Source organism: Tiliqua scincoides, chromosome 14 (assembly GCF_035046505.1).
Source record: "Tiliqua scincoides isolate rTilSci1 chromosome 14, rTilSci1.hap2, whole genome shotgun sequence".
Taxonomy (NCBI): Eukaryota; Metazoa; Chordata; class Lepidosauria; order Squamata; family Scincidae; genus Tiliqua; species Tiliqua scincoides.
The window spans coordinates 4,338,082-4,354,191 of record NC_089834.1 but is presented as its reverse complement, the minus strand read 5'-3'; the positions used below and the strand labels follow the sequence as shown (position 1 = coordinate 4,354,191).

At 47.3% G+C, this 16,110-nt stretch overlaps 1 protein-coding gene across 1 annotated transcript in view; it reads left to right on the top strand.

The window, feature by feature from the left end:
• GALNT9 (polypeptide N-acetylgalactosaminyltransferase 9) overlaps nt 1–16,110 on the top strand; it is a 190,156-nt gene that overhangs the window by 44,600 nt on the left and 129,446 nt on the right. Inside the window, exon 2 of the mRNA XM_066609862.1 lies at nt 2,503–2,683. Coding sequence (XP_066465959.1) covers nt 2,503–2,683 — 181 coding nt within the window. The remainder of the gene's footprint in view (nt 1–2,502; nt 2,684–16,110) is intronic.

Here is a 16,110-nt window from a genome sequence, read left to right as displayed (position 1 = left end):
GGAGGCCCATGCCCTAGAGACTTGAGAAGACTGTGAGCCTTCTGGTAGCTGTGAGCCCTCAGGCCAACCCTGCAACAGATAGTTGGTGGTAGACTGCCACTGATCCTGGAGGTAACAGACACCTGAAGACAGTCCCACAGGGCAAAACAAGCTTCTGATCTGTAAGGGAATATAAGAGAGCAGGAGCTCAGCTCCTAGCGAATTCCCTTGATGACCCCCTGATGTGTACCTGAACACTCCAAATCTGCTTAAAATTTCACACAGGTTGAACATTTCCTACTATGGATGAACAGCAAATGCATACTCTGGCCATGTACCATAGTGCTTTATTGATCAGTGTGTGAGATTAAATGCAAGGCAGGAGTGAACATAAGGCCCATGGCCTACAGAATGTGGCCTACAGAAGCTCTTTATTCAACCTCTGTGATACTTGCGTTCTCACAGTCCTGCCCTTTCAGCAGTGCCGCTTCTGCTCTGAGAGGGAGAGATGAAAGGAGCAGTTGTGGACCTACCATTAGGTCCGATGGGGCAAATGCCCCAGGTGCAAGCCTCTAGGACCCAGCAGAAGCCTCTCTTCTGGTTTCCCATTTATAGTGTCGGGGAAGAGAGGCTTCCCTGATGTGTGCAAGGCTCCATGAATCTCAGGTGAGTGGGGGGGGGGAGAGATTTTCATGGGGGAGGCGGTGACAGCCCATGGGCGGGCGCCATCGCGAACCTTTGCTCTGGGCGCGGGGCTGGGGAGGTCCACCGCTGAGAAGGAGGCCTCAGAAGGCAAGGAATGCTATGGGGAAGGGGCAGACCAAGAGGAGTGAGAGGAGGGAGACACTGCTAAGACACTGGGAGAGTCCAGTTTCGCGGGCTACCCTTTCAGCAGTGCCGCTTCTGCCAAGGTATTGCTTCACAGCTTGGAAATATGATTTGCACATTTTATGTCATTTGTAGATGATGAGTTTCTATGGGAGGACAATGGGCTTATTTCTTGCCATCATCTGCTCAGTGATGCCACCTCCTGCTTAATGATGTCACTTCTGGTCCTCAGCAGATGTCAGGAAAGCTGTTTGGCCTCCTACGTGAAATGGGTTTAATGGCTAAGACTAAGGCTAAGGTCACTGTAAGCAGTAACTTCTTGTTTGTGTTAGATTTGTTAGAAAAAGGACCCTGCCTAAAAACATCAGTTATGCACATTACGTGTGCTTATCATGGACACCTGTTACAGGCAGGGTTGTCTCTTATGAATGCTCTACAAATTCACAGCAAAGAACATTTTGGTGTGATTCAAACAGAGAAGGGATGGCTCATGTCAATTTCCTAGAAACGAGGGGAGGAATGCAAGGAAACCAGAATGTGCATCATGAACCAGGACCAGGCTGCATTTTTGAAAGGAAAAGCAAGCCAATTTAGTTCCAGATTGAGAGGGAAGGAAAGAATTTCTCCTGGAACTGGGCTGGTTTAAAAACAATCCATTTGTAGACTGCAGGTAGGAGTGGGAAAGACCCCACCTGAAACCCCAGAGATCTTCTGGCAGTCTGACAATATTGAGCTAAATATTGAGCAAAATGTCTGACTTCGTATAAAGACTTGTCATGGGGGGGGGAGTGTACCAGCTACAGGCAATGTATATGCAAAATCACTCTCTGCGAGGGTGAGGGGCAAATCACTCTCTGCTTATCTGTGAGGGGCAAAATTGCCACTTACCTCTCATCATCAATGACTCTGTTCTCATTATCTGCAGATTCTGTGCCAATGCACTCAGGGAGGGGGTGGCTTAGCACAGCTGCAGGTTAGCAGAGAGGGCAAGAGAGGTTGTGGAAGGAGGAGGAGAAGCAGCAGTGGCCTCCTCATGAGCAGAATGCAGAAGACTTAGCCCACCATCTTGAGGGCTCCAGCTGAACCTTCACAACCCTGGCAAGGATGAGAGACCAATGACGAGAGGGCTCTGGAAGGCTGCCTGAGGGCTGTTCTGGGGCTGGTGCAAGTCCAGGGAAGGTGCCAAGAGACAGGTGGAGTTGGAGGATGGGTGAAGCAATCTCCCTCCCCCTGCTGAACTCTCAGGCCTCATCGTTGGGCCACCAACCTTTAACGAGCTGAGGGACAGCCAGCACAGAGGAGGAAGCCTCAGATGTTGCAGAGTTTGATGAGACTTTGCTATCACCCAGACCCATAGACTGCAAGATAGGATTCAGGTTCACCAAGTTCATAGAGTGTATGGTGAAGAGCATCCCTGAACCTAATCCCATTTCCTCCATAAGTGCAATGATTCAGTATCTACGGATTCGGTATTCACCAGGAACCTAACCCTAGTAGGTCATGAAAACTGACTGTGGGCACAATCCTAACCAGGTCTACTCAGAAGTAAGTCCTATTTTGTTCAATAGGGACAAAATAGCACTTTCCACACTCTCAGGAAAGTGTGGTTAAGATTGCAGCCTGTATCTGAGATTTGGGAAGCATGGCTCTAGGCTCAACTGAACTAAACATATCTTGCCTGTTTCTTCCCTGTAGGTCTAGCCAAGCCCATGGGACTAGTTGAAGGCCCTGGAGGCCTGGGCCAGGGGGGAATGGCTGCTACCCTGAGAGATGACAGCCACGAATCTGAAACAAAGTATGAAGAATACGGTTATAATGCCCAGCTGAGTGACAGGATTTCACTGGATCGCTCTATCCCTGACTACCGGCCAAAGAAGTAAGTAAACCTTCTCTCTTGTCCCTGGTGGCTTTTCTGGCTCCTGTACTCCCCTTCCAATGTCTCTGTGGGAATGTTGCTATTTTGAGAGAATACCATCTATGTGCAGAGTGGGATCTGCTGTATGAGACAATTCTGTTCTGGAAGTAGCTGGTGTCTGATACTGGAGTGGCTATAGTCCTACCGAGATTGGAGACCCCTGCAAGATGACCAAGGTGACTAACAGCACAATCCTAACTTGTGCTGGAATAGGCAAGCCAGTAGGCCTGCACTGTGTCCAGCACAAATTTGGGACTGGCTGAGGCTTGGGCCAAGGCAAGGGGAAAAAATTCCCCTTACCCTGGAGAGAGCGGAAGTGGCCCCAATGGCTCTACTTGGATCTGCACCACCTGATGAGGCCAACGACACCTGACACGCCCTCCCCCACCCTGAAATGCCTCTTTGCCACCTGTTCCCCACACTCCCCACAGGGTGGGGTGTGTGTGAAAAAACTCCAGTCAGGGAATTAGAGGGCAGGTCCTCTCCTGGATTGAGACCTGGTTATTGAGACCCAGTGTGCGGCGGCAGTAAAGGAGGCCATTTCTATGCTTGGGATCATTAGGAAGGGTATTGAGAACAAAATGGCTAGTATTATAATGCCGTTGTACAAATCGATGGTAAGGCCACACCTGGAGTATTGTGTCCAGTTCTGGTCGCCACATCTCAAAAAAGACATAGTGGAAATGGAAAAGGTGCAAAAGAGAGCGACTAAGATGATTACGGGGCTGGGGCACCTTCCTTATGAGGAAAGGCTATTCGTTTGGGCCTCTTCAGCCTAGAAAAGAGGCTCCTGAGGGGGGACATGATTGAGACATACAAAATTATGCAGGGGATGGACAGAGTGGATAGAGAGATGCTCTTTACACTCTCATACAACATCATCAGAACCAGGGGACATCCACTAAAATGGAGTGTTGGGAGGGTTAGGACAGACAAAAGAAAATATTTCTTTACTCAGCGTGTGGTCAGTCTGTGGAACTCCTTGCCACAGGATGTGGTGACGGTATCTGGCCTGGATGCCTTTAAAAGGGGATTGGACAAGTTTCTGGAGGAAAAATTCATTATGGTTTACAAGCCATGATGTGTATGTGCAACCTCCTGATTTTAGAAATGGGTTATGTCAGAATGCCAATGCAGGGGAGGGCACCAGGATGCAGGTCTCTTGTTGTCTGGTGTGCTCCCTGGGGTGGGCTGCTGTGGGGTGCAGAGGGCTGGACTGGATGGGTCTATGGCCTGATCCAGTGGGGCTGTTCTTATCTTCTTAAACAGAAAGCTGGACTAGATGGGCTTATGGCCTGATCCAGTGGGGCTGTTCTTACATTCTTATGTAACCTCCTGATTATGGGTTACAAGCCATGATGTGTATGTGCAACCTCCTGATTTTAGAAATGGGCTATGTCAGAATGCCAGATGCAAGGGAGGGCACCAGGATGCAGGTCTCTTGTTGTCTGGTGTTGTCTGGTGTGCTCCCTGGGGCATTTGGTGGGCCACTGTGGGGTGCAGGAGGCTGGACTGGATGGGCCTATAGCCTGATCCAGTGGGGCTGTTCTTATGTTCTTATACAGGAAGCTGGACTAGATGGGACTATGGCCTGATCCAGTGGGGTTGTTCTTATGTAACCTCCTGATTTTAGAAATGGGCTATGTCAGATGCAAGGGAGGGCACCAGGATGCATGTTGGAGTTTGGTGCAACTCCGTCTGCTGTCCAGAGGTGGCAGGATACTGTCCTGAAAGGGTTAAGCCATGGCCCAGTGACCCTACACTTTTACCTGTCCCCTTTGAATGACCTATGTGGGGTTGTGGCCCAGACACACCCTTCTGCTTCTTCCCTTCTGCTCCAACAGTGCACGTCCCTCTCTTCCTCACTGAACACGGACCTGACAAGATGGGTCACAGCAGGGCTCTGCTGGCAACGCCATCTTGACCACATGGCACATGTAGGGCGAGGCAGCTCCAGGGCCTTGTTATCTTAAGTTTAGTGTAACCTCTGATCATAATCAGATGCTGTAACATATGCTTCTATGGAACCGTGAGTAAATGACTTTCTTTTGCCACTTCAACCAACCATTGTAGTTTGTCTTTCTTAATTAGCAGTCAGCCAGGTGTGGGAGCTTCCCTGGGGTTGATTCCCAGCAAGAGGGGGGGGGGGTCTGCTGCTGAAGCTACTCTGCTTCCCCCCTAAAGAGGAAACCAATTTTTTTAGATTCTTCCAACAATGCAGGTCTCTTGTTGTCTGGTATGCTCCCTGTGGTATTTGGTGGGCTGCTGTGAGATACAGGAAGCTGGACTAGATGGGCCTATGGCCTGATCCAGTGGGGCTGTTCTTATGTTCCCCACGTCTCCCCTCAGACCCCCACACTGGGTGAGCTTGGCCGCCACGGACCTACCTCATTTCAGCACAGCAGAGGCTGGATGCAGCCTCTGCAGGCTGGTGTGCATCCCTGCACCAGCCCATGGAGGCACAAACATGCAAACATGTGAGCTTCCTGAGCTGGCGCAAGTCCCTTGCACTGACCCAGGGCACAGTTAGGATTATGCCCTAAGAGAGAATGAAGTCAACCAATGAATGATTGCCCAGTGATGAATTTGCCTGATGTATGTGTTGTCACTTGGGCATATATACATCCAGACATCACATTTTGGAGAACATAAGCTGGAGTGGGTTCAGAGGAGGGGACTAAAAATCTAGAAACCAACTCCCCTGAGGAACAGTGAAATGTTTGGGATCTGGAGGGCTGTTGCACGGAAGGAGAAGGGGCTTGTTCTTCAGCGGCACCTGAAGGCAGTCCTAGATTCAATAGGTTGAAATGACAAGGAAGTAAATTTCTCCTTCTTTGGTCATCAGCTGGCACTTGGAGAGCAGGTTATCCTCTCAACCATGGTGTAGGCTTCCTCATGAGGAAGCTGCTTGGACCATTCACTAAAGAGGCTATGCCATGTCTCCAAAACTAGAAGTGATATGGCAAAACAGATGCCATTTTTGGAATCAGCATTCCAAATATACCTAGGAGTTGACTTAACGTCTAAGGAAGCAAAATGTGTGTTGACCTGTGTAATCAGGATGTGTACAGGTTGTCCATATGGGGGATCCCCTCACAGAGACTGAAACCCGCAAATTGAGTCAACAAATCATGGCCATCAGAGAACCTCCGAACATGACTGGAAGTGCCTTCCAGTTTTGTCCAAAGGTGTTCTGAGGCATGGGGAGGCCATGCATGGCCTCCCTGCATCTCAGGCCTGCTGGAGCCCTCTGAGACCCACTTCTGGTTTTTCACTAAACCAGAATTTTGGTCTCAGAAGACTCTGGCAGGCCTTTTGAAGTGTGGGGAGGTTGCACCTCCCTGTACCTCAGAACGCCTCCCTCCGGAAAACTCTTTTGGTCTCATCTGAGAGGTACAGTGAGACCCTCCTGATCCATGTTGGGTCAAATTTGTGGGTCCCAAATCCGCAGATAAGAAGCCCAACCTGCATTGACTTCTTTCTGTCCTATTTCTTCTGTTCCGTATTGTTTTCGTTCTCTTCTTTCTGTTCTATTCTGCTATTAAGAACACAGTGAGAGTCCTTAGTTATGCCAAGAAAAAGTGTCCTGGATCACTGACCACATTCCATTTCTAAACACACACATGCCAAGCATCACATCCTTCAGGGGTCTTGTCATACACTCCCAGGGTTTGGGGTGCTCAGAGTTCTTGGTTCTCGAACCCTAGAGCCCTCAAGGACCCTTGTTTGGTAGAACTGCCACCACCCTGTACATGCCAGTGTCCAGGGATCCAGTGTCCAGTGCCAGTGTCCAGGGACACCGAGACCCTCTAGGCTTAATTCTATCCCTTGCAGGCACTGAGCACGTTCTTTAATAAATACCTCAGTCCTCAAGTTACTACTCCTCAATGAGTATTTGGTAGCTTGCTGAATGCTAGGCAGGATTCTGGACCTTTGTCCCCAACAGACAATGAAACAACTTAGTAAAAGGATTTTTACTTGATTAAGTACATGGGGTTACATAAAGTTACAAAAGTCAGCAAATGCTAGAGGCATAAAACCCTAGGAAACATATCAGTATAAAAATAACAAAGCTAACTGGCTATCTCTATTATTCCCTAACTCTCACCTGGGTCAGCTTTCTTTTGTAGATCTTTCAGCTCCAAGTTACCTATGAGGCCACCTGGCCCTGGTGGACCAGGCTCTGCCTGCAGGATGTTGCACCCACAAACTTTTTCACCAAAAGACCCGACACCCCCTTTGGGCTTTGTTCTTATACTTCTCATGCTAACAGGATGGAGGTCACTCTGTACTTATTTAAACTGTCCAATCAGAAACTCTTGGGGACAGAATCTTCCTGAAGTGGGGCTGGATGCTAGCCCTTTCAGCTCTCCCCTCCCCACTGGCGGTCCACAGCTGTATTCCATCCTTGATGGGCCTTTCTGTCTGTGTAGGTGCTACATTATCACCTTCCATTGAGTTGTTAATTCCGTTGGCTGTTGTTACTCACATCCTTGCAGCTAGGACTGCAAGTCACTTCTCTGTTACTGGTTTAGTTTGGTTCAGGCCCTACATGCTACTAGGCCTAAACTGTACATATTCATGACAGGTTTCTGCTTGGTTTGACCATGACAATACCATATTTAATGTTTGTGCTGGTTTAATAGCACTTTCATTAAGTGGCTTTCAAATATGCTGCATTTATATCCTCCAAGAAATGTTTCCCTTCCTCAGCCATTGTCTGCATGAGAGTCTGTACCTTCTTCATGCGCCACAGCTCTAACTGATCTCCATAGGCAGGATTGCAAAAGAATACTTAATTAATTTCTAATAATCCTATGTTTTAAAATCCCCATTGGGGATACTCACGCACAGCTGAAAGTTTAAATAAAGTGCCTTATTAAGCGGGGAGAAAAGTTAAGTCAAGAACGATTGATTATCTCAGAGCTTGCTTCTGGTTAAATAAGATTTGAGGTGGTTTTAGGTGGCTGGGGAGGGGGGGAAGAAAACCTGATGTGACAAAAGATGAGTGGTTATAACTGGTCTGGACTGTAGGCTAAGAACAAGGATGCAGCTGTTGACGAGCTTGTGATGGTCACTTTGTCTGGCCACAATGGGTTGTATCCAAAGAATGTAACAGAGAGGTCCTATGCATATCTACTTGGGAGTAAGTCCAGTGGGCCTTACTCCAGGAATGGGGTGAGACACACATTTTCTATGACTCAGACGGACTGGAGTTGTGTGTGTAAAAATCTTGGGTGCTGACTGGGGGTTTTTTACCCCCAAAATGAAAAGACTCAATTAGACTCAAGTCAACTTGCTTTTGTGTGTGCTTGCAACTCTGTTTTGTATGTGTGCTTGCTTGCTTTTTGTCTTTTTTTTTGTTTTTTTGCCACTTCTGGGGCTTGACTCACTTTTCAAAAAGACTCAGACTCAAGTCAAAATGACTTGAAAAATCATGGCTCTGAGTGATTCTCACTCCTTTAGCACCGGGACCCACTTTTTAGAATAAGAATCTGTCAGGACCCACCAGAAGTGATGTCATGACTGGAAGTGACATAATCAAACAGGAAAATTTTAACAATCCTAGGCTGCAATCCTACTCACATTTACTCAGGAGTAAGTCAATTTACTATCATTGTTAAAAGCATCTTCATAGTAGCCTGTTAAAAGTACAGATCTGTGACATTTCCCCAAATGCAGTTACATACATTGGTATCATTATGTCTAATATATTAAAAATAAAATATTGAAATGAATGGCGACCCACCTGAGGTTGGCTTGCGACCCACCTTGTGGGTCCCAACCCACAGTTTGAGAAACACTGCTCTGGACAATAGCTGCAACAACTGCCATTATGACTCGTGGGTGACTCAAGTCCCCACTGGGTCCCTTTGGGGAGAAGGGCAGGATAGAAATAAAGTATTATTATTATTATTATTATTATTATTATTATTATTAGTCAAGGGGCTGAGACCCAGGACTCGACTTGAGTCTGGGTGCTGTGGCTTTGGCACATCCCTGCCTTACTCAGGGGAAAGTATATAAGATTGCAGCCTGACAGCCCAATCCTATCCACACTTTCCTGAGAGTAAGCCCCATTGACTCTAAGGGGACTTACTTCTGAGTAGACACGCATAGGATTGGGCTGCCAGTCACATGTAAGCTAAGACTTTGCCAAGAGCTTCTCAGACCTGGTGCCAGGTCTCCATTTGCAACATCTTATTCCTACATGCAAAGCAACCCTTGCAGTTGATAAATGTTGAGCTTAATGTGGGTGAAAAGGCCTTAAAGCAGACATCAGAGAAAATATTCCCTTAAAAGTCAAATGCAACAGATTCTTGTAACATCCTTACATAAACAAAGTTATTTTAACAAATCCTTCTGCAGCCTGCATCATCGAATGCATGAAATGTCACACTTGGCTGGTGGATACATGTGAAATTATATATAACTGCACCCTAGGATAAAGTAAGAGGGGGAAATGTGATTTATGGCTGAAGATTTGACCTTTTTCAGAATAAGTTTCTTTGAAAGATTCCCAGTGTCCTTTAAAACACTGGTTCCCAATCTTTGGTGGTTCCCACAGGTGGTCCATGAGATTCTGAGAAGTGGTCCATGAGGTCTCAGGAAAAACAATCACCTTTCCTTTCATGGTGAGACACTGGAAGTGATCAATCTCCTGTGGACCACCACAGAGGGTGGAGAATGGACTGCTCACAGCCACAACCACTGAAGTGTCAGCTGTGGCTGTGGGCAGGCCATTTTCCATCCTCTCCGATAGTCCATGGGGGATCTCTTGGGAGTTGGACCACCAGAAAGGGCGGAAGACCAGACTCTCCAGAGCCATAAGAGGTCCATGACAATTCCAATTTTTGCCCCAGGCTTCTAGGTTGGGAACCACTGCTTTAATAAAAAACTAATAATGAGGTATTTGTAGTCTGAAGACACTGCAAAATAGCAAAGAAATTTGAAGAGGGTTTTCCTAAAATATAATTCATGATTCATTTCACTAGGAGAAAAGGATCTTCTTTCTTTGGAACTGATCTCTCCAATTAAGGTGATTGGGTGAGCAGCCTTGGTGAATTGATCTCCAATTTATCTGTTTGAGATTTAATTGAATTGAGAAGAGCTATCTAGACTAGTGAAATTCAGAATTACAGTTTGTCCCATAGTTTTGGGTGTATTGTTCTGGCTTTCATGTGTATTGAGACATTTTTAGGTACCTGGTGTAAAAAATGAGAAATGGACTGCTTGATCAGTGGGACAAGACGGGAAACTACTTCTGCTTTAGATGACATTTCCATTTCTTCTGAATATCTAGGTGTGTGAAGGTGCTCTAGGCCAGGGGTGCTCACACTTTTTTGGCTCGAGAGCTACTTTGAAACCCAGCAAGGCCCAGAGATCTACCAGAGTTTTTTTTACAATGTTCGTGCCATCATAACATATAACATTTATGTATACAATGTATGTTGGTGTACCTTGAGCCCCACTGAGTATAACAGGACTTACTCCTGAGTAGACATGCCTAGGATTAGGCTGTGAGGCTGCAAACCTAGCCACACTTACCTGGGAGTAAGCCCCATTGAGTACAATGGGCCTTACTCCCGGCGTTTCCTCCCAGAGGCACCTGAAGGGGGGTCGGCACTCCGCGATCTACTCATTTTGCTTCGCGATCTACCAGTAGATTGCGATCCACCTATTGAGCACCCCTGATCTAGGCAGTCTCTCTTGGGAAACATAAGAGGAGCTATACCATTTTGCCCATGGTGACCTACTAGTTGCCTCTGGGTAGTCCATGAGCTGCAGAGTGGACCTAGATGTAGCATAGGTGTCCTGAGGAAGCTCTTTTGCAGACTTTTCTCCTGTGCTGCCACTGGTTGTGGCCCATGTAGTGTGTTGTGTGGTGAAAGCAGATGCAGATTCAAGGGAGGCCATGGGTGCGTGACCCCCCCAAACTGTTATGTCAGCAGGAAAGGGCATCCCCTGGTGCAAAGTTGGGCACCAGGGGAATGCCCACTGGCTGGCCCAAGGTCTTGCGAACTGATCACCTCCCTCCGGGTAGGCCCAGGCCCCAGAGCCTCATGCATGCACAGCCAAAGCATGGCCAGGAGCCCAGATCTACCCGCCTGGAAGAGGCATCTCCAGAGGGCGGAGTTGGAATGGGAGCCCAGGTCTACTGGGCAGGAAAATCTGGGCTCCAAGTCTGGGCAGGAGCCTGCATCTACCAGCCTGGCAAACCTCACCCAGGAGCCCAAGTCTACCTGCTTGGTTGACTTGGGCTCTGGAGTTGAGGTAGTGCTCATCCCCTTCCCCCTCCCCCAAGTACAAACACTGGATAAGAACATAAGAACAGCCCCACTGGATCAGGCCATAGGCCCAACAAGTTCAGCTTCCTGTATCTCACAGCGGCCCACCAAATGCCCCAGGGAGCACACCAGATAACAAGAAGACCTGCAACGCCTCCTGGGAATTGTAGTTTAAGAACATAAGAACAGCCCCACTGGATCAGGCCATAGGCCCATCTAGTCCAGCTTCCTGTATCTCACAGCGGCCCACCAAATGCCCCAGGGAGCTCACCAGACAACAAGAGACCTCATCCTGGTGCCCTCCCTTGCATCTGGCATTCTGACATAGCCCATCTCTAAAATCAGGAAGTTGCCCATGCACATCATGGCTTGTAACCTGTAATGGATTTTTCCTCCAGAAACTTGTCCAATCCCCTTTTAAAGGCGTCCAGGCCAGATGCCATCACCACATTCTGTGGAAAGGAGTTCCACAGACTGACCACACGCTGAGTAAAGAAATATTTTCTTTTGTGTGTCCTAACTCTCCCAACACTCCATTTTAGTGGATGTCCCCTAGTTCTGGTGTTATGTGAGAGTGTAAAGAGCATCTCTCTATCCACTCTGTCTTTCGCATGCAGAGAGATAAGATACTTTATTTATGGTCATCCGACCAGCTAGTCACAAACAACAAAACAAAATACACAGAATTAAAACCAACCCCCCTGTTACACATATGTAAAATCATAAAATCAGAGATTTACACTCTCAATTTTCTTCCTTTCGCATGCATAATTTTGGGAAGTGGGAAATAGCCTGGAGAAGCAGTAAAATGGGAGGCAGGGCTGGCAAACAGAAGCTCTTTGGAGGGTTTCTGGAGGAATCTGAACTGTAGGCATTCAGTTGCAGCATCAAAAGCAGGAAAGGATCTCAAAACAGGGCATCCAAGTTGAGGGTGGAGGCTCACTTTTTTCCTGCTGCACTTCTGCTGGGGGAAGCTAACACAGTTCTCCAGGTTGTTGGTCCTCAAGTGCTGTATCTACTTCTTTCTCGCAGTAGGCTCACTGCTGGGTGTCGCAGGCCAGGTCTTTTAACCCGCTATTTAGTTTACAAGATGCAGCAGAGGGTCAGAGGCTGGGCTTGGTGGTGCTGGATGAGTCATGCATTGGCACATAGCATTAGCTCTTCACCCACTTGAATACCACCCTTGGTTTCCCCCTCTCTCAGGCTTTTCCCATCAGAGGCATTATCGATCCCCCTTTGTTTAGCCTGAGCTAGGTTTTCTAATTAAGCAGCAAGTTTAATTATGCCACAAAAGTGAGTAACATAGATCTTAATTATTAACAGTGGCCCTTGGGAGAACAGAGCCAGCAGAAGCAAAGTGAAATTAAACAGAATTGTAAAAACGAGCAGCCTTATTCCAAAGCCCCCGATATATGGGAACATCATAGAATTCCCTCTCAGTGCATCTTGGTGGCCCTATTTTCTACACAAGGAATTTAAGAGATGCTTACCTGCATGGCTGTCAGCTCTAACGAGAGGAGGTTTGAGCAGATGCCGGGTTCTGACGGCTGGGGAACAGCCAAGGACTACATCAATAGTTCATTACAACCTTCTGTTCCAGATAGACGACTTAAGTCATTTGTCTCAACCTACCCCTTCTTTGGAAAGACTGAAGGCTGAAAAGCTCATCTGTCTGAGCCCAAATGGCCAACCGTTGGGAGAATTTAAGGCTCTCGTTGTGACACACCAGTGTGGCTGTGCAGGGCTCATGAGAGGAGGGTAAAGTGAGTGATTGGTACCCAGGCCTCAGGTCAAAAAGGGGGCCCAGGAGCCAAAGAAGGGGACCCAGAAATTTCTTGGGATTTTATATTTTCCTACTTCACCTATTCTCGCTGCCCTTGTACGATTGGGTGTGCAGCTGCTGCTGCTACCGAAAGCCATATGTGCTGGGCCAGGAATGCATACATTCCTTAAGACAATGTTTCATCTGGAAGAAAACAGGCCTGCTACAGGAGCTCTTTGGCATGTAGATCCGCTTCCCATGAAAGAGTGTACAGGAGCTCAGGGGCACAGCTGCAGAGTTGCAGCTGCCGCAGAAGTTGGTTTTGGTGCAAACAGGACACTTTCCATTCTAGGGTGAGCCTAAATACCATGATGTTCATTTTCTGCAATTATTTCTTTTATTATAAAAATTACAGCACAATCCTAACCCCCGGGTTAGGCCAGTACAAGTCACTTGTGCTGACCCGGGGGTGTCACATACCATAAGGCACGGTTGTGTCAACTCAGGAGCTGCAAGGAGTTGCGCTGGCCTCCCTACACCAGATCCAGGCCTGGTGGGGTAAGTTGGCGTTGGCCGAGCTAGACTGATGCAGGGGTCTGGGGGGAGCGCGAGAATGGCGGGGAGGAGTTGGAGAGGAGGCATTTTAGGTTGGGGGGAGGGTGGGTGGTGGGTGTTCCCAGGGATGGATGGGTGGGCGGGCAGGGAGCGGGAGGTGGGGCTAGGACCTGGCGGTTATGCAGGTTCCCGAGTGGCATGGAGCAACCTCTGGCTACTCCAGTCTATTTGGATTTGTACTACCTCCTGAGGTGCCCTGTTCAGCCCCCTCCCCACCCCTGTTCTGCTCACTTTTGTCACCACTCTTCCCTGCTCTATTTCATCCCCTCCCCTCCCACCTGGTTAAGGGTCTCCTAAAGAGACTGTCCCCTTTGATAAAATTCCTCTGGGATTTTATCAAAGGCTGTGTTAAGCTTTCTGGCCTTTTGAGAGCAAAATTTAAAATCCATGAATGATGTGCCAAATTAGTTCCTGGCGGAGGGAGGAGGAGGAGGAAAGGACCTACAGAACCCTTTTTGAAAGCAAAAGGGTCAGACTCACCTTGAGACAAATAATACATCTGGTCACTGAGGATCTGACATCAGAAATGGCAACATTGAAATAAACAGGAGAATTGTTAACACACCTACAGCAGCACTTAAGGTGTCAGTTCTTCAACAGCTTCAGAGATTAGATAGAACATTGGTTGAATGCAGGTTCTAATGACCCTTGGCACAATCTCTGGCAGCCCTAAGGATTTTATCACAAGTTGGAGTCAGCAACGCCATCCCAAAGGATGAGTGCAGCATGCAAGGAGGCTAGTGTGAGAGAAGGTATCCTTCAGCTATCTGAGTCCCATGTCACCTAAGGCCTCATCAGTATGATAACTCCACCTTGAATTGGGAGGTTCTAAACCATTTTCAAGGGCAGCCCCAGGTAGAGAGCATTGTTGTAGTCCAGACTTCATCTCTTGACTGTAACGCTTCAATCTGTGCTTTAAGCATGATGAACTGAATCAGAGGCAGAGCACAAGGAGTACTGCAGATTTTATTTTGCCAGCACTGATTTGGCATTTAATCTTTAAAAAAAGAAAAAAGTCTCTCTGAGGGAGGCACAACGCCTAACTGGTTTATTTTCATTTCTCTGGTCCCCACCTGGAGGCCCTCGTATGTCTCTCTTTGCTTTATACCAAGCCAGTACAAAAAACCCCAGCATCATTATACTTCTTAAAGACAACTGAGGTGTGTGTGCGTGAGCCTTTGCCCTTGGCTTGCCTTGAGCCAGGGACAGGTTTTGATGGGAAAACGATGACACGGCGGTTCTGGGCAGCTGTTGCTTAGTCATTCAGCATGCTGATGTTTAGTGCCACCAAACTGAGCACTGCTGATCGGGCTCTTCTTTCCCCACACATTTTAGCAGCTTGTACAACTGCAGCCCATAAAGAAGGGCACTCATGCACAGCTGTTAACCATGGCTGACATTTTCAAGGATCTCACCTAATAGTTCAATAACTTATTAAGCCCCATTTTTTCCAGGGATCTGATGTTTTATTCAGTGCATGTAATTCCTGTAAGCTGTACAGTGTCTGCTTGATAACCGCTCTCCCAGAGGGATGAGAGCCCTTGAATCTGAGGAGATGATCCTGCTGGGGAGCCATCCTGGTAGTAGGGAAGAGAAGTGAAGAAGCTGTCTGGGGCAATGGTTTCTTCTTCCCCATCTTCCATCTCAGCCAGCAACTTCAGATTCCCCTGAAACAAGCTGATGTCCAAGAGAATGCCCCAATGTACCCTTCACAGCGAGAGCTGGTGTGATGTAGCAGTTAATGTTTCAAGCAAGGGCTGTAGAGGTCTGGGTTCAAATCCCACTCGGCCATGAAAATTTAAAGGTTAAAAGTGACGCTTTAACTCAGTGCTTCTCACTCCTTTAGCACCAGGACCCACTTTTTAGAATGAGAATCTGTCAGGACCCACCAGAAGTGATGTCATGACCGGAAGTGACATCATCAAACAGGACAATTTTAACAATCCTAGGCTGCAATTCTACCCCTACTTACCCAGGAGTAAGTCCATTTACTATCATTGTTAAAAGCATCTTCATAGTAGCCTGTTAAAAGTACAGATCTGTGACATTTCCCCAAATGTAGTTACATACCTTGATAGCATTAAGTCTAATACATTAAAAAATAAAATATTGAAATGAATGGCGACCCACCTGAGAGTGGTTCGCGACCCACCTAGCGGGTTCCAACTGATAGTTTGAGAAACACTGCTTTTAACTTATGCTTGGGAACAGGTAAGTGGTCAGTGCTATATACACCAATCTTTCCTGAGCTTATCTCCCCAAACACTTTAGACAGAAGGTACTTTCAGCTCCACTCTCTGCATGACAAGCTTTTGATTGATAACATGCAGAAAATCACCTGTCCCTCACCTAGACAGCATTTGCCTTGGCTACTTGTTTTTGCCCTTTTGTCTGTAATTAGCAGGTGGTGTATGTGCAGAATTGCATGGGAAATTATTTTAAAATATGCTCATTAATTATGAGCACAGGATAAGCCAGTGATGTCTACTGAATAGGTGAAAGTGAGATGATGGGCATGTCATTTTTTATGCAGCAGGAAGTCTTTGAGCTGATGACATATTTAAAGTATGCACATGCACCCCTGTAAAGCAGCTGTGAATGGACAGCTCTCTTAGCTAAGGCATCTCTAGCTTGCAAATTCCAGCATGTGACCTCTTAAGAGGTCACTTTGTGGGTGCCAAGTGGATGATGTTAGTTGTACATGGAGGGGTTTGTTTTTAAAA